Here is a 22,226-nt window from a genome sequence, read left to right on the forward strand (position 1 = left end):
CCGATATAATCTGTTTGTCTTACTTTCAGTTTTAGTCTGTTTCAAAAAGAAAATCTATTTCCTTTTTTGCAACTCTTTAGTTCTAACTTCCCAAACTTTGTGCCAAGTCAAAACTAGATAAACAAATTGAAATGGAGTGAGTAGCTCCTAGTATGTCATGAAGAATGTCTTCTAGTACTAATTTGAAAGATTAACGATCATTTTCTTTCTCTTGTAGCAATTGTTTGTCTATTGCTTTTTGTATATTTGCTCCTTTGTATTGACGCAATACATCAATGAGGATTGTTCAGCTCAAGAGTAGTGCCTCATGTTCTGCTGGCTACTGGCCTCTACTTGAAAACCATGCTGTTCAGTGTGCCAGACAGTCAAGTAGGACCGAAGTTCCAGCTGTCACTTAGGCGTTGGAAGAGCCTGTACCTTTCCCCTAAATCTTATCCATATGATTTAGCTCTAATATTTTTGTGTGCTTACACAACAAGTTCTAATTTAATATTTAGTTTGTGTTAACCGTGGTAGATTTATTTGAGATAAACATCAGTCAATTGGTGACTTTTGTCAAAAATTAATATGAAGAAATACCTGTCGTTGTGTCTTTTTAATCATCAAATTGCTGGATGTGGACTTTTAATGAGGTGTTTAGTTACTTAAGGGTAGGAGAAGGGTAAAGGAAGGAGAAATTCATTAGTTTATGTCCCTCCCTCCCATTATTTGGAATAAGTCGAAGGGATAAAGAGATATTTTGTCCATTTAGTCCTTAAAGAGGCTAAAAGAGCGGACTTGGATAGGTATCTAGCAGAACCTTTCACTTGTACTCCTATCTCCTACCCTTCTGCTCTCTTTAAACAGACTGTAAATGAATTGACTTTTCCAAAGTGGAAAAGAATGTGATAAAAAATGAAACTTTTCTGCTGCCAGAGATCACTGATCAGTGGAACTCTTTGCTGACCTATTTCAGAGTTCATCTAACATGCAAGGTGGATGGCTATGTTGCTTGGACCCTCCAAAAATGTTGCCACACCTATATAGGATTCTTCAATAATGCTCTGCTTTTGGAGGATCCGACATGCACTTGTCGACATTTTTAAAGAGTCCAAGCAACATAGGTGGATGGTTATTTTGGTTTTCTTGGAGTCTTTTCAAATGGGTATAATGATTTTAGTTATCAAACTACCAAGTACTGGTGCGCAAAAACTGAGCAACTCAAGCGCTTTCATTTCTTGAGCACTAATGATGTATTCAAGTGCAATTGTTTCTAGTGATCTAATGAGTTCCTGAAAGATGTGTTTGAGCATGGGGCTTCTGATTGAGAACATACTTGAAGAGTTGTTTTGTTCTAAGTTGGCTACTTCACTCATTGTGTATGTGCAACTGCTTTAAGGCTGATGTGTGTAATGAGTCAAGTTAGCAGCTAGACCATCCTTCATGTTTTGTGCTTGCTAGCGTGCTATATTTGCTAATTGGTATGAAATTTGGAACACTATGTCCTTCTAGTTTCAGGCACCTGGCTATGCATCACATATGTTCCCTAGTCCCTGCACATTTTGTGCGCTTTTTGTTAGTGATCTTCTGTACATATTCTGCCTTTGGCCTATTGAATGCTGACAGTGCACCGTTTCTCCTAGATCATCTTTGCTGAATCTGAATGTTACGTATCATATGGTTCGTTAATTAAATTGTTAGTTCTACAAGAACGCTTTCTGATATATGACCTTTTTCTTCCTGCAAATGTAGAAAAATGAGAAAGATGGATCTGTAGTTCAGCAGGAAGAATGACCCGTCTTCAAGTCCTACCCTTGGTCATCGTGTTGCTAGCTGAGGTCCTGCCAGAAATTTCGGAGTATATCTGAATCTTGTCGCATTATGTAACGACTCTTTCACAGTTTTTCCATAGGATACTTAAAACACAGCAGCACTTCATAATCTTCTCCATCCAACAATCAAATTGGATGGACGGTATGTCATGTTTATTCATTTTCCATTGCTATATTGTTGCTGAAATTCTCCACAACGATATTCGGAGTCCCACAGTTGTATGATTTACCTTCATTATTAATTCTATTTACAAGTAACATACATAGATAGCATGGCAATGGATTTTCCTTTTGATTATGCAACCACCCATAAAAGGCAAGTTCATTTTGTGGTACTAAAGATATCACAACACATCATATGTCATACAATAACCAAAAGATGAAAAATAATGTAGAAAATAGTAAATTAGGTAATTTCCTTTTATCATATCTTACATGCCCATTTTGTATTGTTTCCCATATGGTTCTTTTGGTGCAATTCTAAAGGAAACTTGTATCCATAAGCAAAAAAGCAAGGCTAACTGCTTTTCCATTGATAGAGAAATGCCCATTGCGTATATATACTCAAATGTGGAATTAGTTACTTGTGTGGTAAAACATCACATTTGAATATTAATTTATTTTTTCTAAATAACTTTACATATTTAACTAATAAATTGAATTAGTATACATAATTTTGTTTTAGTTAAAAATAGTACTAGTACATTGTAAGCAGTTTAGAGAAGTTGTAGTTAGAGAATAATTTTGATTAACCAAATAATGAGGACACAATAGAGTAACATCTTATTTGTTCATGTCAATGTTTCTCTTGTCATGACATTGTCCGGATATCGAGAGTCAATTTTTTAAAATTAAATTTGGACATATAATCTTTAAGTTTTATTTTTATTTTTTGTGATAAGGGAAATTTGCAGTTGCTATCCTTCTTGTGCATACAGGTAAAACCCTTGCTCCTATGCAATAGCTCGCAAACCACACAAGAGAGCTAACCTGAACTAGGCAAATCCAGTGTAACGAGCTCGACCTAAAAAATGAACAAACCTCTTGCTTTTGCTGGCAAGGGGTTTCGAACTTGAGACCTCCAATATGGAAGTCCCAAGACCGTGAATAGTAATTTACATATTTAGAAACTACATAAAAATACTATAAGTCACACAAATTATAAATTTAAAACACATGAATAAATCGCAATCAAAGATTTTCTCGTTTGATTTTCAAAATCTGAATAATGTCATACAAACTAGGATGGACAGGATAATTTTTTTTTTATTGAATGTCCTTTTTGAGATTATGTACATTTCAACAATAATAACATATTCAATATAATCTCATTAATAAAATATGGTTAAGATATGATATTAATGAGGAATTAAAAGACTATTTTCGATAAAATCTTGTTCCGAGACTTTAACAAAACAGGGTTGCGGTATAGATTTGGTAACAACCAAGGGCAATTTCGGTACACTATATTTTATATATAGTAAAGTAAAGAACTTTTCTAATATTGAAAAAGCCAAGCGTTACACAAAGCAAATTTCCGTTATCTTCTCTCTCTAAACCTATCCACCTAAATTCTTCAGATATATTTCTCTGATCAATTTTTAGGGTTTTTCCCAAATTTTTGATTTACCGATTCCACTCAGCTAACAATAATGGTTTCCGATTCAATTGTCAACGTTTCAATCCCTGTTGCTTCCTCTAATCCCAGAGATTTTGGCAAGAAAAAAAGGGTAACAATTTGTTAAATTTGTTGTTTTTTTTGTTCTATTTACTTTTACATGTTGATAAAATTTAAGCTTTTATGGATATTTTTTACCTAATTTGATTGTGCTATGTATTTCTGATATTTGCTGTGAATTTCAGGCTAATCGGGCGGCTAAGTTGAAGCAGTGCAAGCTTGATGCTCGACGTGAACAGTGGCTCTCACAAGGTTGTTAAAGTTTCTCCTTTTTTAGCATATCTTTCATGTATTTTAGTATTTAGTAATCTACCCTTTTTGGTTGGGCTAAAATTCATTTCTTTGGAATTTGGACTTGAATATATACAATTACCAAGTTTTTTTAATAAATATTTTGTCATATTAGTTCTAGTCAGGGGTATTTCACACCCATTGAGTTAAAATTTTGGCTGAAGTCATATGCCAACACTTGGGGCGAAGTTTCACTTAGACAGTTTAAACAGCTGAAGTAGGGTTTGCCTGTGCTATTTTGATAATTTTTGCATCTGCTTATAAAAATCTCAGGCGTGTGTGCAAAAACGTTTCTTATGTGGATTAATTGGTCATTTAAGTTACTGTAACTGTCTAGATCATGTTATTCACACGCCACACCCAAAATAAATAAATAAATAAAGAGAAAATGTAGGCCAAAACACATAGCAAAGAGACCAATGAATCAATGACATGTGGCCTTTTTGCCCAAATCTACGAGGTAAGAAATCCTAATTTTACGGAGAACATATGTCTTCTTCTAACCTATATATGTCATACCAATTGTTGTGATTCTAAAGTCATAACAATTCTACAAGAACAAGAACAAAAAAATTTCCGCAGTTCTTGGCCTATATATACATGCTGTATTCATCTATCTCATTGTGGCGCCTTGCATATATTATGATTTAGAGTATGACTATGTTCAAAAATTTAATGTCCATAGTAAAATAGTGTCAGTTGGTGGAATATTACTCCAACCTGTTAAAGTTAATTGGTTTGTGTTGCTTGAATGGAGACATCCGGAAAAGACGTGTCTGGAAAGTTCCTTTTTTTATCATGTAAAAATAGATTTCACACTAGACAAAATAGTCATTTAAGTATCTTTTTATATTTAGGACATTCCGAATTAACTAAAATTTTGAATATTAAAATATTGTCCTAAATTAAAGTGAAAACACGTTTATTAAGCAGACCTCCCAACCCCATCCAAATTGTCTTCTCCGCGGCCATACCCCTCCTTTTTCATTGTCTTTTCCGCCACCCCCCACCCCCCACCCCCATTTGATTGTCTTCTTTGCCGCCCTCTGCATCCTCCCATTTCTTTGTCCTCCACAAAAAGCAAGAAAGTTCACCACAAACACCACTCGTCCATTGCTCCAATGGAAGAGCGGAATTGCTCCAATGGAAGAGCGGAACTCAATGTTTCAATATTTTGCCAGCGATAGATCTTAAAGAATGTCAATTTTCTGCATGTTTATTACTCCATTACACAGAAAAAGCTGCAATAACATGTCCAAGATAAACATCATGATTTTTATTACATGGAATGGTGGTAGATGGATTTGCTGAAACAATTTTTAGAAGCTCCTTGACTTTTTAAAAAGTAAATTGGATGTCAACGACAAAATAAAGCAAATCACTATTTCACAAATCCTAGAATAAATTTGAGTCGGAAAATTTGACCTCCATTAAAGGAGTTTAAGCTTGGGGAAATGGTGGGAGGTAGTGACTGGAAAAATAGAATAAAATTTGCCAAATAAACCCCTTAAATGCGCTACAAATGAGTGTATTAACTCATTATGCCATGCCAGCAACAAGTGTCTTATTGATACGAAATTCAGGTATTGTTAGTGTGTAGTAGGTACACAATCTACTTCAGGTGTCTAAGTGAAACTTCGTGTCAACTTTAGTTGTTTGCGTATGACTACAGCCTAAAATCTTTGAAGGTAAAAAAAAGTATGTGCATTTGGTGTTTGAATTAATTAATCTCAAGATTGGTACTTTTCTGTGTTTCTGTGATTAGTTATGTTGCTTTCCTATATTTATGTGCCTAATTCTTGGTGGTTGGGGCTTGTGTAGGGAAGAATAAAAGCTCCAAGCAGGAACTTAATGGTGGGGGTGGGGCTTGTGAGCAGGGGATGCAGGTTACTAATGAAAAGGGCCAATTGATGGAGAAGTTAGCTATAAAGCCGAGAGGAAAAGCAGAGGAAAATGGGGGTTACACGAACACCTACAGTGATTTTGATTCACCTTCTAATAGCCCCACCAGCCACACTAGTAGTGTGTTGGAAGGAAATTATTCTGGGACCAATTTCACTGGTGGCAGCAGCAGTAGCAGCAGCAGTAGCAGTGGTGGTTTTAGTAGCAGTGGTGGGTGTTGCTCAGTAAGTATGAGTGAGGAAGATAACGAAGGGGACGATGACTGCTTGGATGATTGGGAAGCTGTTGCTGATGCTTTAGCTGCCACTGATAAGGAGCAGGAGCAGCATAACTCTAGCTTGGATTCAGCTCCAGAGGTGCATATGAGTTTTCAACAAGAAGTTTCTGACGGGAAGGTACCAGTGATGGATACATCACAGCAGAATCCCAAGGGCAGAGGAACTATACCTGGATTTCCTGTCAGCTTTCAGGCGTGGAGGCCCGATGATGAATTCCGTCCCCAAAGTCTTCCAAATTTGTCAAAACAGTATACTTTCCCTATGAATTCGGGGCGGCATTACCGGGGAGGCTCTGTCTGGGGATGTAAAAGTGCAGCAATACCCACATCATGTCCTATATGCTGTGAGGATTTGGATTTTACAGATACAAGTTTTCTCCCTTGTCCTTGCGGGTTTAGGCTTTGTCTCTTTTGTCACAAGAAGATTCTTGAGGAGGATGGGCGTTGTCCAGCTTGCAGGAAGCAGTATAAACATGACACGGTTGGAGGAGAGACAACCAAAGATGCAGGCGGCCTGATGTTTCAAGTGGCTCGTTCCGGTAGCATGATCTCAAGGTCATAGGAAGATTCTGTTTTTCTATAAATGTGTATGTTGTGTCCTCTTTCTCTGTGTGGCTTGACTTTGTCTTTGTTAGACTCCAATTTTTCTTAGCATTAGATGTTGATATAGGATCGAGATTCTGAAAGCACAGGGGAACTGTTATAGTTCTCTTATAATTTTTCTCATTATAGATATGATGCTTGTGCTAATGTAGAAGACTCCTTATGTGAATAGATAAGGTGGATAAAGGTTAGATAGATTGAATTTGATGGTATAAATGTCCTAGTCTCTTTGAGCACTTCGTCACCTTCTATCAGATTTCCATGAATAAAAATGAGAGAACAATGGGGCATCAATCTTTGCATGAATATCTTTCTTTTTGAATATTTTTGCTGCTCTTCATCTTGACTTTTTGCTATGAATCTGATAAAATATACAGCATATATATATATATACACACACATACACCTCAAACTTAGCAGTTAACTGGTCTATTGCTCTCACTTTTCTCTTCAATTCAGTTTGGGATCGAACCACAAAATGCATCCTTACCACATTGTGGGCTTTTAGTTCGGCAGATATGTACTGATAAGTTTACTGCCACCAGATATGTATCAATGCTCTGCCTCAAGGTAATAAAGAAGTGAATTTTGGGGATAGATATTTAGATTCTCTTGCGAAATGCTAAGTTCTTGCGCTTTGGGAGTCACTTTTAAAGTGTAGGGATTTATGAAGTGAAGTAGTCTTGTTGAGATTAGACTGTTCAGCTGTATATTTGACGTTCTTATTTTTTGTTATCTTTGTTGTATTACCTAACAGTTCTATATTCAAATTGTGCACTCATTGTGTGCTCACTGGACATGTGGATTAGATCATTCTTGGGGGGTGTTCATTTGGAAGTATCTCGAAAAATGTTCTATTCCTTGAGCTTCTTATAAGCTGGTAAAAATATCAAGTCCTTCAATATGGTTAGTTTTGTTGAAAGCTAACATTTATGTGGACTTTTTCTAAGCTTTATATAGTCTACTTACTGGATCTTGACAAGATTATGTTAGTGTGACAATTGATTTTGGAGAAACAGCAGCAATTATGTGGTGTTGCTTCCTTTTTCCTGGTACAAGTTGATTCCTTTTCCATGGAACAGAAGACATTGTGCTACAGCTAATATTCTCCTTGCTGTTCTTGAAGTTCAATTCCTTTAGAGCCTCTGGTTTGTTTCAGGGATAAACACATGAGATCTTTGCATGATTCCCATGGCTGATAGATAAAAGTTTGGTTCTGTATGATTTATTATACATTATTATGATGTTCACGAGTTTCGTGAGGTTATCTTTTCCAAATTTTTGTATGGACTTGGCTGTCAGTGAGTCCCAAGTATGGCTTGGATAGAGGAAAGAAAATCTCATACAACGCGAAGGTGCAGTTGAAACCTTTTGCTGTCACTATGCTGTCTAGGTATCTTCCTATTAGAAGTTGTAAAATTGAAGTTTTGCTAGCTTCGTTACTTAAAGGTTCTTAAAACATAAACAAGTGGGAAATTCTCGGTGTACATGGAAAAATTGTGAGTTTGTTGTATCCCAACCTTAAATACTTGAATGTTGCTATTCTTGCTGCTAATTTACCATACAAGTAAAGCAGTTCTCAGGAAAATTGAAACATCATCAATTATCTGAGCTACATACATCTGGTTACTCTCATTGAAGTAATGTGGAGCTGCTAGTCTATCTTTTTATTATTATTATCTTAAGCAAATACCATCTGGCTGCTATTATTAGGGGCATTGGAATATACGTGGTGGAATGTTATAGGTGTCTGTAAGTTGGCTCGGATACCATCTTTATCAAGATATTAAGGCGCAAGGCGCTAAGGAGTTATTTTCTCTGATACCCAAGATGTCTGTTTGTGCTGAGGAGGGAGTGTTTTCCACCATTTGGTATAGGTAGATTCAGGGAAGAAAACATCATCGCCAAGAAGGCTACTCTGGATCCAGATATTCGCAGCTGTTTCTAAACTCAGAACCCTGTCTTGCACTTGTGCAAATAGCTTGTTTCTTAGTTCCTCCACTTCGGCCCAGAAACAAGACTCGGAACGTGCACCAGCTTGCACTTTATCAAAATGCTCTAACCATCTCTGTGTGAACCGATAACGCTTAGGCCTAGCCCTGATCAAGTAAGGTCCAGTATCTTCATTCTTCAAGTGCCTGTAATAGTTTGCAATATCCAAGGGCTCAACTTGCCTGCGAAACTGTGTCCCTAGTTCTATCCAGTCTCTTCGTCCCTCAAAGCTATCTGGGAGCTCATACCTTTTCAACATTTCAATGATCTCATCCCATATACCTGCTAGCTCAAGCCTTTTCACATTAGCTTTGAAGTCATCTTCGGTGTTTTGAATCTTGAATGCATCATAATACCCAACTTTACGGATATCACACTTGGTCTGGTACTCCTGTATCTTGCTTAATGCGTCCCTGATGCTGCTCTTATTTTGTTCAATCTTTTCCTCGTTCTTCTTCTTCTGCTTCTCCCACTCTCCTGCTGCACGAAGACACAGCCTTGCTCTTGTGCTCTGAGATTTAGATAATGTGAAAACGCCTATTAGCTTGAGCAAGATAGACAATTCTGTTGAAAATGAAAAATTAACCATATCTATTGCTTACCAGGCCAAGGTCATTCAGTGCTGAATTCATACTTGCAACTTCACCCCTTAGATCAACATTTGAAGATAAAGGAATATCAGTGAGATTGTTGAGATGAACAACATCTTGCATCTCTAAGCTATCTTGCATTTCGTTTTTATATAACAGATGATCATTTAAGCTTCTAGCACCGACTACTGCAGCTTCTGCTTCGGAACTCAGTTGAGAGGAATAGAACAGTAACTGCAGAACAGCATCAGGGTTCTCAACGACAACCAGTTTCCTATTCCCAGTGCAGAAGATGTAAGTTCCAAAGGGTCTATAAGGGCTGAGTTGAACAATGTTGGAAACAGTTTCCAACAGCAAGTTTGTGCATCCCTTCAGATTACATGCAGCATAGCTTGCAACAGAGGATGCATTCCTCATTACAGTCATAAAGAAATTCAATGCATTACTTGATCGTGCAACAGCATCGCGCTGAGAATACTGGGACTTCGGATTGATGAAGGGAGAGATTGCTTGAAGCAATTCTTGAATTGATGAAAGAGGAGCAAGCATCATCCTGGGGACAATGTCGTACTTCATGACAAAATGTATGAAGTAACGAGCCCAGTTTTCGCGCCTGAGGGCATGAGACCATATCTTGTTGCCAACAAGAGGGGATCCAAAAGTCATACAGTATAGATGGACTAACATGTCACCTTCTGGTCTTGTGCGGCAACATTCCAGACACCAGAGAGCTGCCAGAATAGCTATAGCACCACCGGACGAGTGCCCTGCAAACACTACTTGTCTTCCTTTTGACATTGCCGTCTCCACCTAAAACCAACACAACTCCATGAATCAATATTCACTTTCCAAATCAAAGATGAAGGTATGAAGCTTAATTTCCATTAACCTAGTCTACACTCTACAGAGGCATTATCATGATAGAATCTATGATAGGAATCAGTACTCTATTTAAACTTGGAACATATTGCTGACATGATAACTAATACTCCCTTCTTTGCAACTTAAGTGTCTTACTATCTTTTTTGGTCTGTTCCAAAAAAGAGTCTCTTTTTATATCTTGTAAGTTTTCCAATCCCAACACTCTACAAGGAGTTTAAGACCAAAAGATTTATAGGACTACACACATATTTAAAAGTCTCCCTTTATTTCTTAAACCCCATGTCTAGTCAAACTATGACACTAAAATTAGGACGGAGGGAATAAATAAACCACTAGACGGAATCAAGTTGATCAAACTGAACTATCAGGAGTAGAACTTCCAATGCTCTTAAAAAAAATTGAATCAAAATGAAAAAATTCTTTGTCTAAAGACTTGCACAGAATTTGATTCTTTAACTGGTGTACACTCAAGATGTAAAAAACATTTATCTATAGGTTATACTAATATTAAACACTACAATTTTTTCGTGTCAAGTCAAAATCAAGACAAACAAATTGAAACAAAAGGAGTTTTAAGAAAGAACAAGATGATTGAACCCCAGTATGTATACCTCCTTTTTAAGTGAAGATTTGTCCAGTATGTCTTGAAATCTTCTAGCAAATGCTTCATTGACCTTAGCTACCTCATCAGTGCCAACACTTCTCAAAGATGGAAACAGAGTGGTGTTAATCTCTGTCTCTCCAAAAGAAGTGTTACTGTACCAACCATCAAAAGACAAAGTTCCAGCAAAAGCAAAAACAACATCAGTAGACCGATCTATTTTCTTGTAAATATAAGGTATCCCAGGTGATAATTTGTGAGCTTCCATGGCTAAGTTACAAGCTTTCTTGATTAGCTCTTCTCTGACTTCAAATTCCTTCTTCCAAATTTTTCACCATTTTTTGCTTCTTAGCTGCTTAAAGATTGCAACTTTACTGTTTAGTTTTCAAAAATCTTTGAAGAAAGATTGAGGATGGAGAGATGGAATGAAGGTAAAGGGGAAATGGGTATTTAAGCTTTTGGTGATTGGATGAAATGTAGAGGAAATGAGTCATTGACTTTTGAAGTCTTTGTTTTGCTTTGCTTGACTCTTGCCTGTGGAAATTGAATAGGAAGATAAATAGTATCTATCAAGGAAATTTCCTACTAATTGTTCTGCAAAATGGTTAATGTACGGACTCTTCAAAAATGTTATTTTTATAGAAATGATTACTGTGGAAGGATTTGATATGCACTCGCTTTTTATTTGTCGTGAATTCCCCTTTATGTCTTCCATAAGAACAAGAGGGATGGGCTCTCCGCCAACACTTTTCATATACTTGTCGACATTTTTAAAAGTTTGAACGACATTGTATATTTTACTTTTATTTTTGTTCTAGCTTGTTTCAAAAAAATATATCATATTTCTATTTTACTTTTTAAAATAGTACTCCCTCCGTTTCACAAAGAATGACCTTCTTTCCTTTTTAGTCAGTTTCAAAAAAATGACCTCTTTCCTTTTTTGGTAACATTTTACTTTTTGCTTTCCACGTGACATGTTTAAGACCACAAGATTAAGGACAATTTTGTACATTTAACATAACTTTAATTTAGGACCACAAGATTCAAAAATCTTCTTTAATTTCTTAAACTTCATGCCAAGTCAAACCAGACCAATCTTTTTGAAACGGAGGGAGTACTTTAATATAAGCTAATATGTAATGTTTAAGAATACAAATACTTTTATTTTGTTATGCACGTATTTAATTTAAGAGAACAAAATTAAAAGAATCTTTTTCTTTATATTCTACTCCCTCTGTCCCATTTTATGTGAGATAGTTTGACTCGGCACGAAGTTTAAGAAAGAAATGAAGACTTCTAAAATTTGTGGTCCAAAATGAATGATAGAAATTTGTGTGGTTGAAGAAAGATTGAGGATGGAGAGATGGAATGAAGGTAAAGGGGAAATGGGTATTTAAGCTTTTGGTGATTGGATGAAATGTAGAGGAAATGAGTCTTTCATAAGAGCAAGAGGGGTGGGCTCTCTACTAACACTTTTCATATATTTGTCGACATTTTTGAAAAGTCATTTAAAATGAAATAGTATATTTTACTTTTATTTTTGTTCTAGTTTGTTTCAAAAAAATATATCATATTTCTATTTTACTTTTAATAATAGTACTTTAATATAAGATAATATGATATGTTTAAGAATATAGGTATTTTTATTTTGTTACACACGTATTTAATTTAAGATAACAAAATTAGAAGAATTTTTTTCTTTATATTCTAATTTTTATGCACATTACACATCAAATGCGACCGACACATGGAAAGTGAAAAGGGGGGAGCATATTGGTGCTATTATATTCTTTCTCTTGATTATATATTTTGAAAAGTTGGTACTTTCTTTGTTTTTTCTTTAAAAAAATTTATAAGAAATAAAGGTTGGGAAGTTAGACAAGGCAACTCGTTTTGAAGAAAAATAAAATTTTGGGAATGACAATCAAAATATCTCGTGTTCACCTTGGATCCAAAGAAGGGCCTAACCCGAGATACAAATAGAATAGAAAAGCTACTTTGTTATTGTCTCTATTTGATTAAGGTTTATTAAAACTGTTTAGTGATTAACGAGCAAAACAAACAATTCTAATAGACTAGAGTTTAGTTTTGCACATTATTAAAACTGCTTTATGGACAAACTCCCTTTCACTAGTTCCTTGAAGGTGACTTGTAAAAAGCCCATGGTTCAGCAGAAGTATACTCTGTCACCTGCTTAATGTTCAAGAAACTTTCAAGACCCCTGCATCAATGCACAAACGATTATCACTTATCAGTCCGATCAGATCAGATCAGAGGTATCAAGTTTGTGCATTGAAAAATGATACATAGCTACTTATCTGGCTGCTCTTATTAGGGGCATTGGAATATACGTGGTGGAATGTTATAGGTGTCTGTAAGTTGGCTCGGATACCATCTTTATCAAGATATTAAGGCGCAAGGCGCTAAGGAGTTATTTTCCTTGATACCCAAGATGTCTGTTTGTGCTGAGTAGGGAGTGTTTTCCACCATTTGGTATAGGTAGATTCAGGGAAGAAAACATCATCGCCAAGAAGGCTACTCTGGATCCAGCCATTTGCAGCTGTTTCTAAACTCAGAATCTTGTCTTGCACTTGTGCAAATGGCTTGTTTCTTAGTTCCTCCACTTCTGCCCAGAAACAAGACTCGGAACGTGCACCAGCATGCACTTTATCAAAATGCTCTAACCATCTCTGTGTGAACCGATAACGCTTAGGCCTACCCCTGATCAAGTAAGGTCCACTATCTTCATTCTTCAAGTGCCTGTAATAGTTTGCAATATCTAAGGGCTCAACTTGCCTGCGAAACTGTGTCCCTAGTTCTATCCAGTCTTTTTGTCCCTCGAAGCTATCTGGGAGCTCATACCTTTTCAACATTTCAATGATCTCATTCCATATACCTGCTAGCTCATGCCTTTTCACATTAGCATTGAAGTCATCATCAGTGTTTTGAATCTTGAATGCATCATAATACCCAACTTTATGGATATCACACTTGGTCTGGTACTCCTGTATCTTGCTTAATGCGTCCCTGATGCTTCTCTTATTTTGTTCAATCTTTTCCTCGTTCTTCTTCTTCTGCTTCTCCCACTCTCCTGCTGCACGAAGACACAGCCTTGCTCTTGTGCTCTGAGATTTAGATAACGTGAAAACGCCTATTAGCTTGAGCAAGATAGACAATTCTGTTGAAAATGAAAATTAACCATATCTATTGCTTACCAGGCCAAGGTCATTCAGTGCTGAATTCATACTTGCAACTTCATCGCTTGGATCAACATTTGAAGATAAAGGAATATCAGTAAGATTGTTGAGATGAATGACATCTTGCATCTCTAAGCTATCTTGCATTTCGTTTGTATACAACAGGTGATCGTTTAAACTTCTAGCAACGACTACTACAGCTTCTGCTTCGGAACTCAATTGAGAGGAATAGAACAGTAACTGCAGAACAGCATCAGGGTTCTCAACGACAACCAGTTTCCTATTCCCAGTGCAGAAGATGTAAGTTCCAAAGGGTATATAAGGGCTGAGTTGAACAATGTTGGAAACAGTTTCCAAGAGCAAGTTTGTGCATCCCTTCAGATTACATGCAGCATAGCTTGCAACAGAGGATGCATTCCTCATTACAGTCATAAAGAAATTCAATGCATTACTTGATCGTGCAACAGCATCGCGCTGAGAATACTGGGACTTCGGATTGATGAAGGGAGAGATTGCTTGAAGCAATTCTTGAATTGATGAAAGAGGAGCAAGCATCATCCTGGGGACAATGTCGTACTTCATGACAAAATGTATGAAGTAACGAGCCCAGTTTTCGCGCCTGAGGGCATGAGACCATATCTTGTTGCCAACAAGAGGGGATCCAAAAGTCATACAGTATAGATGGACTAACATGTCACCTTCTGGTCTTGTGCGGCAACATTCCAGACACCAGAGAGCTGCCAGAATAGCTATAGCACCACCGGACGAGTGCCCTGCAAACACTACTTGTCTTCCTTTTGACATTGCCTTCTCCACCTAAAACCAACACAACTCCATGAATCAACATTCACTTTCCAAATCAAAGATGAAGGTATGAAGCTTAATTTCCATTAACCTAGTCTACACTCTACAGAGGCATTATCATGATAGAATCTATGATAGGAATCAGTACTCTATTTAGACTTGGAACATATTGCTGACATGATAACTAATACTCCCTTCTTTGCAATTTAAGTGTCTTACTATCTTTTTTGGTCTGTTCCAAAAAAGAGTCTCTTTTTATATCTTGTAAGTTTTCCAATCCCAACACTCTACAAGGAGTTAAAGACCAAAAGATTTATAGGACTACACACATATTTAAAAGTCTCCCTTTATTTCTTAAACCCCGTGTCTAGTCAAACTATGACACTAAAATTGGGACGGAGGGAATAAATAAACCACTAGACGGAATCAAGTTGATCAAACTGAACTATCAGGAATAGAACTTCCAATGCTCTTGAAAAAAAATTGAATCAAAAAGAAAAAATTCTTTGTCTAAAGACTTGCACAGAATTTGATTCTTCAACTGGTGTACACTCAAGTTGTAAAAAACATTTATCTATAGGTTATACTAATATTAAACACTACAGTTTTTTCGTGTCAAGTCAAAATCAAGACAAACAAATTGAAACGAAAGGAGTTTTAAGAAAGAACAAGATGATTGAACCCCAGTATGTATACCTCATTTTTAAGTGAAGATTTGTCCAGTATGTCTTGAAATCTTCTAGCAAATGCTTCATTGACCTTAGCTACCTCATCAGTGCCAACACTTCTCAAAGATGGAAACAGAGTGGTGTTAATCTCTGTCTCTCCAAAAGAAGTGTTACTGTACCAACCATCAAAAGACAAAGTTCCAGCAAAAGCAATAACAACATCAGTAGACCCATTTATTTTCTTGTAAATATAAGGTTTCTCAGGTGATAAATTGTGAGCTTCCATGGCTAAGTTACAAGCTTTCTTGATTAGCTCTTCTCTGACTTCAATTCCTTCTCCAATTTTTCACCATTTTTTGCTTCTTAGCTGCTTAAAGATTGCAACTTTACTGTTAGTTTCAAAACCTTGAAGAAAGATTGAGGATGGAGAGATGGAATGAAGGTAAGGGGAAATGGGTATTTAAGCTTTTGGTGATTGGATGAAATGTAGAGGAAATGAGTCATTGACTTTTGGAGTCTTTGTATAGCTTTGCTTGACTCTTGCCTGTGGAAATTGTATAGGAAGATAAATGGGAGTATGTATCAAGGAAATTTCCTACTAATTGTTCTGCAAAATGGTTATTGTACGGACTCATATTAATTTTATAGAAATGATTATTTTTGAAGGATTTGATATGCATTCGCTTTTCATTCGTCGTAAATTCCCTTTTACGTCTTTCATAAGAGCAAGAGGGGTGGGTACTCTACTAACACTTCACTTTTCATATATTTGTCGACATTTTTGAAAAGTTATTTAAAATGAAATAGTATATTTTACTTTTATTTTTGTTCTAGTTTGTTTCAAAAAAATATATCATATTTCTATTTTACTTTTAATAATAGTACTTTAATATAAGATAATATGATATGTTTAAGAATATAGGTATTTTTATTTTGTTACACACGTATTTAATTTAAGATAACAAAATTAGAAGAATTTTTTTCTTTATATTCTAATTTTTATGCACATTACACATCAAATGCGACCGACACATGGAAAGTGAAAAGGGGGGAGTATATTGGTGCTATTATATTCTTTCTCTTGATTATTTTGAAAAGTGGGTACCCACTGAAGGACAACTTGGTGGTTGGTACTTTCTTTGTTTTTTCTTTAATTTTTTTATAAGAAATAAAGGCTGGGAAGTTAGAAAAGGCAACTCGTTTTGAAGAAAAATAAAATTTTGGGTATGACAAATAAAATATTTCGTGTTCACACTGGATCCAAAGAAGGGCCTAACCCGAGATACAAATAGAATAGAAAAGCTACTTTGATATTGTCTCTATTCGATTAAGGTTTATTAAAATTGTTTATTGATTAACGAGCAAAACAAACAATTCTAATAGACTAGAGTTTAGTTTGCACATTATTAAAATTGCTTTATGGACAAACTCCCTTTCACTAGTTCCTTGAAGGTGACTTGTAAAAAGCCCATGGTTCAGCAGAAGTATACTCTGTCACCTGCTTAATGTTCAAGAAACTTTCAAGACCCCTGCATCAATGCACAAACGATTATCACTTATCAGTCCGATCAGATCAGATCAGATCAGAGGTCTCAAGTTCGTGCATTGAAAATGAAACAGTTTTTTGGTAAAGAACATTTTTCACTTTATTAGATCTTATACAATGTGAGTTCAGATTAGTGAGTGCTTACCATTCCCCTAGATCACGTCCAAAACCACTACGCTTTTTACCACCCCATGGAAGCTGATTAAAGGTTGGCTGTGAACAGTTAATCCAGATGATCCCTGTCTGAAATGCCTGCAAATTAAATTCCAGCTAATTAACAACAGGTCAATCGCCTTCTGATATTGATTTATAAAGGAATTGATTGTAGCAAATGTGAAATACTAGCTCCCACCTTTGTAAACCTCTCACACCTTTTAACATCTTTTGACATAACAGCAGCAGCCAAACCATACCTATGAAAAAAGGAGGAAAAAATCAACAACAAACAACTAAAGTTTGCTCTATTTTCTATTGGCATATAAATCTCTGAGAGAACTATACTCCTAGAAAACAGTGGATCCAAAGAAAACATACCTAAAACTTAGTTCCAACTAACTAAAAAGGTAAAAATGGAAGAACAAAAAAACATGGTTAACATCAGTCTGAATAGGCAACTCACTTGGTGTCATTTGCTAGTTCAATGGCTTCCTCTTCAGTTTTGAATGTTTTGACACAAAGAACAGGTCCGAATACTTCCTCTTTCCAGATTTCCATTGAGGTATTAACATCAGTAATAATAGTTGGCTGAACATAATATCCTTTCTTCAAATGCTGCAATTCAATTGTGATGACTTCAGTTGTTTTACAAAAGATTGACAAACAAACTAAAGCATCTGCAGGCTTTTGCTAAAAAGGATTTTTTTTACCTGAGGCCGTTTGCCACCATAAAGAATGGTTGCACCTTCACTTTTGGCATTTGAGATAAACTTCAATACCTTCTCATACTGCACGTTAACAAAAATTAGTACATAGATATTGTCTACAAATTGTGTGACCACTCCATCTACAAGATCCGCTAGAAAATAACAAACCAAAAGCAGTGTCATCTAATGAGTTACTGTGTCAACTCAGTATTAAACATCTACGTTTTGTTTATGAAGCACTTTATAGTTAGAGAACCACATATCCTATTTTACATGCGATTTCTTACTTGTCCAGCACTGACGACAGGACCAAGCTTGCAGTCTTCTTCCAAAGGATCGGAGATTTTGATGTTTTTGGTCCACTTAAGCAGCCTGTCCAAAAATGCAGAAGCAATGCTTTCCTGGAATATTCAGAATTTGATTTTAAGAAAAGTATCAACATGGTAGATAACAGAAAGGAAAATACCACAAAAGAATACATCAAAAAGACCGGGAAATGCTACAGTTTTTGTAAGTTAGAACTAATGTAATCAGCATTCACGTCTGGCCTTGATATGCTATGTATAGTAAAACCTCTACTAGATCATATTTTTCTTGGGAAGGCCACATCCCATCTCATATACTCATATTTGCTACACCTTTTTACTATTTACTGAATTCTAGTATGTAATTTGATACTACTCTCCATGCAATTTCTAACTTTATAAAGTTTTTTTCATTAGATAAATCAATTGATATCCAATTTTATTTTTTTTAAATTGCACCCTACCAATCCACATCAGCTCACGTTTAGGAAATAAATTTATCTTTCCCACCCTGAACAATTTTTGTTCATAAGAAAACAAAGTAAATGAACTGGAGTCCCAAATTTTTCCAAGAAATAGGCAGGTAAGACAGTGTCACACAATTTGAATCTTTGAGTGGCAATTTTGGTGATCTTCTCTCAGGCATAACCCTCTCTCACAAAGTGTTAAAGAGTTGAACTTCACATTCCTATTACACTGCCAAGCACGATATGACTTGACGAACATACACACACTGACACACAGAGGTGTTCCGAGAGGTACTTCCTAGATAATTTGTAAATAGTACCAATCCAGGACCGAGTTAACCAAAGGAGAACACTGTGACTAAATATATGGACCTCATCCACTTTTACACTTGTTACCTGTACTATAAGCCGTGATGTTGCACTACAAACTTGACCAGTATTCGCAAAGATACCAAAAAGAGTCCACTCAGCAGCTGCATTAGACAACGAAGAACATAGGATCAATAACCAAGATTATATTCCTAAACAAAAGGGTGAAGTTAACTTCTTAACCAAATGGTCGTGTGTACAATTTAAAAAGAACAAACCTATATCAAGGTTATCGATGTCGTCAAACACAACTATTGGACTTTTTCCACCAAGCTCAAGACTAACTGGCTGCAAATGAAACATAAGGGCTTAGCAATAATTAATCCACCCGCACGCCAGCAAGTTATTTTTCCAGTTAGAACCTAAAAGATTACTTATTTACGACAAAGCGTACTTTAACAAGTTGAGCTGCAGCAGTCATGATCTTAGATCCTGTAGGTCCACTTCCTGTAAATGAAATCTGTCACCAAAAATTTTAAAAATCATTTCAACATATTTTATGTGAGATTCGATAAATATACAAAAGACAAACTCGAAAAGGAAACAGGCAAACCTTGTCCACATGAGGATGAGATGCCAAAGGACCACCAGCTTCAGGCCCTAATCCTGTTAAAATGTTAAGGGCACCAGAAGGAAGACCAATCTCTCTACAGATCTCACCCAACTCCAAACAGGTACTACAATTGAATGTCAGAATCATTTAATTAACGAAGCAAATGATGCGGATCAAGGATATAGATACTGAAGATGATATGCTACAAGGACTCACACTGATGCTAGTTCAGACGGCTTAAGTATTGCTGCACAACCAGCAGCCAGAGCAGGGGCAACTTTCCATATGGCCATTAACAATGGATAATTCCTTCATTATGAAAACAAAAGGATCATTGACTTGAAAAAGTATACTTGAATGTCATTCTCATTGTTCATTTATTAGGATTATGGTCCAACTTTTCCAATGAAATATATTGTTGAACTAGGAGACAACTAGGTTAACTGAATATTCTTCATTTTCGCCATATTTCAACATTTTAAGAACTAACCAGACCACCTCAGATAAAGTATAATGACTTACTTTTAGCTTGTCAATGATACGAAAACAACCAGTGGATATATAAATGTACAGAAAACATTAGTTAAATGCAGAAGTTCCACCACAAACATCTGCCTGATCAATATGTGGTTTGTAAAACTAAAAAAACCGTAATAACTCTGAAAAATGGCACCTACCATGGAGTTATCAATCCCACAACACCAAGAGGTTCTCTAAGAACATAAGTTTTAAATGAATCCGAATTAAGATTGACAGGAGTCTTCCTTCTCGAATCCAAAGCTTCAGCGAGGTCTGCATAGTACTCAAAACATCCTGCGACATCATCCTGAAATATAAGACAGCACATAGAATAAGTTTGTGTACATCAAGTTGAAGCAAACTATATATTTATCTCATTTATGCAAGAAAGTACCATATCTGCAGCAGACTCAAACAATGTTTTTCCACTATCAAGGGATTCAAGTGTTGCAAGTACGGATTTCTTCTCCAGTACCTATGAAAAAAATAAGCTAAAACAGTTAGCAAATGAATCATTTAAAGAAAAGCAGAATAGTCAATTAGTTCTGAAGAATGTCCCAATATCTTGCCAACACCATGCAATATATACAGCAGCTCACTAGTATCCAAGAACATAATCTACTTGAGTGGAAATTTCCTGTTTTTCTCAAAGTAGTAAGGTAGATGCCCCTAAAATGACTCCTCCGCGACATCTACAGCTGCACAGTTTTTCAGGCATCTATAGTGGATAAAATTTGTGCTTAGGACAATCTAAAAGGCGCTCACAGCTTGGAGGAATCACAAATGTAATATTACATATACACTAAACCTATTACTATGCTTTAATCTCAAATCAAATCGTTTACGTTCATTTCACTCCAGTTGGAGACTTGTTTCACTCCAATACTGAATAGTTTATCTATAAAAAAGAAAATTGAGTTTTATGTACGTAGTAGACTTGGCATTCTCAGAGCTAGCTATCCTTCAACGGAGAAAGATTTAATTATCTGTCGACACACTAGCAGTACTTAGAGACAATCAACTAGCTTTTACGCCTAAAAGTTTCACTACACCTGAGTTCAATCCTTCAAGGACAGAAGGAACCGCGATCTCGATGTAACTCAGAGAATACAGTTCCTAAATCCTGTATAATTTGAGCTCACACTGTTCCGAACTCATACATAATTACGAAATTAGCATTGAAATATAGATAATTTTTCTGCTTCTGGACTAGTAACTGCCTTCATCCAGATTCCAGGGTTCTAATAAAATTCCTGAAAAAAATCATGAATATGTAAAATTAAGATGCCAATGCAGAACAGTACACAACCTTAGCAGCAATAGCACGGAGATATTTTGCGCGTTGTGCCCCTGTTGTAGAACCCCAGTCATCCCTAGCAATCGCTTTCCGTGCTGCTTCCACAGCTATATCCACATCTTCCGCGGTAGCCGCCGGAATATCCCCTGAAAATCCAATTTAAACATAATCTCTCATCAGAACAAAAGTAATTTTCACGTGCTTCACCAGCATTCAACAAAAAAAAAAAAAAAAAAAAGAGTGAGAAATACGATCAGATTACAATTACGGATAGAATAGAGTATGCTAATCATCTACTGACGTACCGATGATTTCTTCAGTAGCCGGATTGATTATCGGAATCCGGTTCTTCTTGACCGGTTCTCTCCATTCTCCGCCGATGTACAGCTGTCGACGTGAGATTGGTACATTACGATTTGCCATAACTCGATACAATCACCTCACAGTTTAAGACTCTTACGTAGAGAAAACTAATCTACGTTACCGCCAAAAAATGGCGCAGGGAGTAATTAGATCAGTGATTTTTGTTCTTATAAAAGCCACTATATAAAGAAATGAGCATACAAAGAAGTCGAAAGGATTTAACATCTACAATTTTAACCTATATATAAGTAATTTTAGGGTTCTGATGAAGATGTTCCACGACCTAATATTTGTGTGATTATGAAATTTTTTTCATTTAAAAGTAAAATGTTGATTTTAATTCAAATTATAATTCAAATGAAGAAATGCATAATTATTTTTGGAATAAATTGATAAGAAAATAATATTACTATTTTTTTTGAGAGAAATCCTCAAATGAATGAAAGTGGAAAAAGAAGAAAATATAGCTCCAAAGTGGAAATTGTGCTTTATTGGATAATGTATGATTAGTAACATCACTTATCCATCTTTTTCATGTGTTAGCGTGGGTTAGAGTCTACATTGATTTGAGATAATGGACTATGGTTTGAAATTAATTCTCATTTTATGAGTTAGTATTTGACTCATATGTTATATTATTACATATTA

At 36.0% G+C, this 22,226-nt stretch overlaps 4 protein-coding genes across 4 annotated transcripts; 1 reads left to right on the top strand and 3 right to left on the bottom strand.

The window, feature by feature from the left end:
• The first annotated feature begins 3,323 nt into the window (after nucleotides 1–3,323).
• LOC102597334 (uncharacterized) lies at nucleotides 3,324–6,856 on the top strand. The gene is made up of 3 exons (XM_006354751.2): nucleotides 3,324–3,541; nucleotides 3,675–3,741; nucleotides 5,602–6,856. Exons 1-3 carry the CDS (start codon nucleotides 3,464–3,466, stop codon nucleotides 6,519–6,521), a joined length of 1,065 nt encoding a protein of 354 aa, XP_006354813.1. The 5' UTR covers nucleotides 3,324–3,463; the 3' UTR covers nucleotides 6,522–6,856.
• Nucleotides 6,857–7,612: 756 nt separating this feature from the next.
• Nucleotides 7,613–11,441, bottom strand: LOC102598075 (protein EDS1-like). The gene is made up of 3 exons (XM_006354753.2): nucleotides 10,638–11,441; nucleotides 9,157–9,954; nucleotides 7,613–9,065 (listed from the first exon to the last, which is right to left on the bottom strand). Exons 1-3 carry the CDS (start codon nucleotides 10,893–10,895, stop codon nucleotides 8,364–8,366), a joined length of 1,758 nt encoding a protein of 585 aa, XP_006354815.1. The 5' UTR covers nucleotides 10,896–11,441; the 3' UTR covers nucleotides 7,613–8,363.
• A 1,103-nt stretch (nucleotides 11,442–12,544) lies between these two features.
• Nucleotides 12,545–15,894, bottom strand: LOC102597661 (protein EDS1). The gene is made up of 3 exons (XM_006354752.2): nucleotides 15,325–15,894; nucleotides 13,843–14,640; nucleotides 12,545–13,752 (listed from the first exon to the last, which is right to left on the bottom strand). Exons 1-3 carry the CDS (start codon nucleotides 15,580–15,582, stop codon nucleotides 13,051–13,053), a joined length of 1,758 nt encoding a protein of 585 aa, XP_006354814.1. The 5' UTR covers nucleotides 15,583–15,894; the 3' UTR covers nucleotides 12,545–13,050.
• Nucleotides 15,895–16,585: 691 nt separating this feature from the next.
• Nucleotides 16,586–21,779, bottom strand: LOC102598406 (betaine aldehyde dehydrogenase, chloroplastic-like). The gene is made up of 15 exons (XM_006354754.2): nucleotides 21,521–21,779; nucleotides 21,228–21,361; nucleotides 20,313–20,393; nucleotides 20,077–20,225; nucleotides 19,616–19,708; nucleotides 19,400–19,523; nucleotides 19,241–19,306; nucleotides 19,065–19,134; nucleotides 18,874–18,950; nucleotides 17,993–18,106; nucleotides 17,709–17,786; nucleotides 17,462–17,613; nucleotides 17,195–17,255; nucleotides 16,988–17,094; nucleotides 16,586–16,825 (listed from the first exon to the last, which is right to left on the bottom strand). The coding sequence occupies exons 1-15, from the start codon at nucleotides 21,636–21,638 to the stop codon at nucleotides 16,735–16,737; spliced, it is 1,515 nt and encodes a 504-aa protein (XP_006354816.1). The 5' UTR covers nucleotides 21,639–21,779; the 3' UTR covers nucleotides 16,586–16,734.
• Nucleotides 21,780–22,226: the final 447 nt, after the last annotated feature.

This window comes from Solanum tuberosum, unplaced genomic scaffold (genome assembly GCF_000226075.1).
Source record: "Solanum tuberosum cultivar DM 1-3 516 R44 unplaced genomic scaffold, SolTub_3.0 scf00180, whole genome shotgun sequence".
Taxonomy (NCBI): Eukaryota; Viridiplantae; Streptophyta; class Magnoliopsida; order Solanales; family Solanaceae; genus Solanum; species Solanum tuberosum.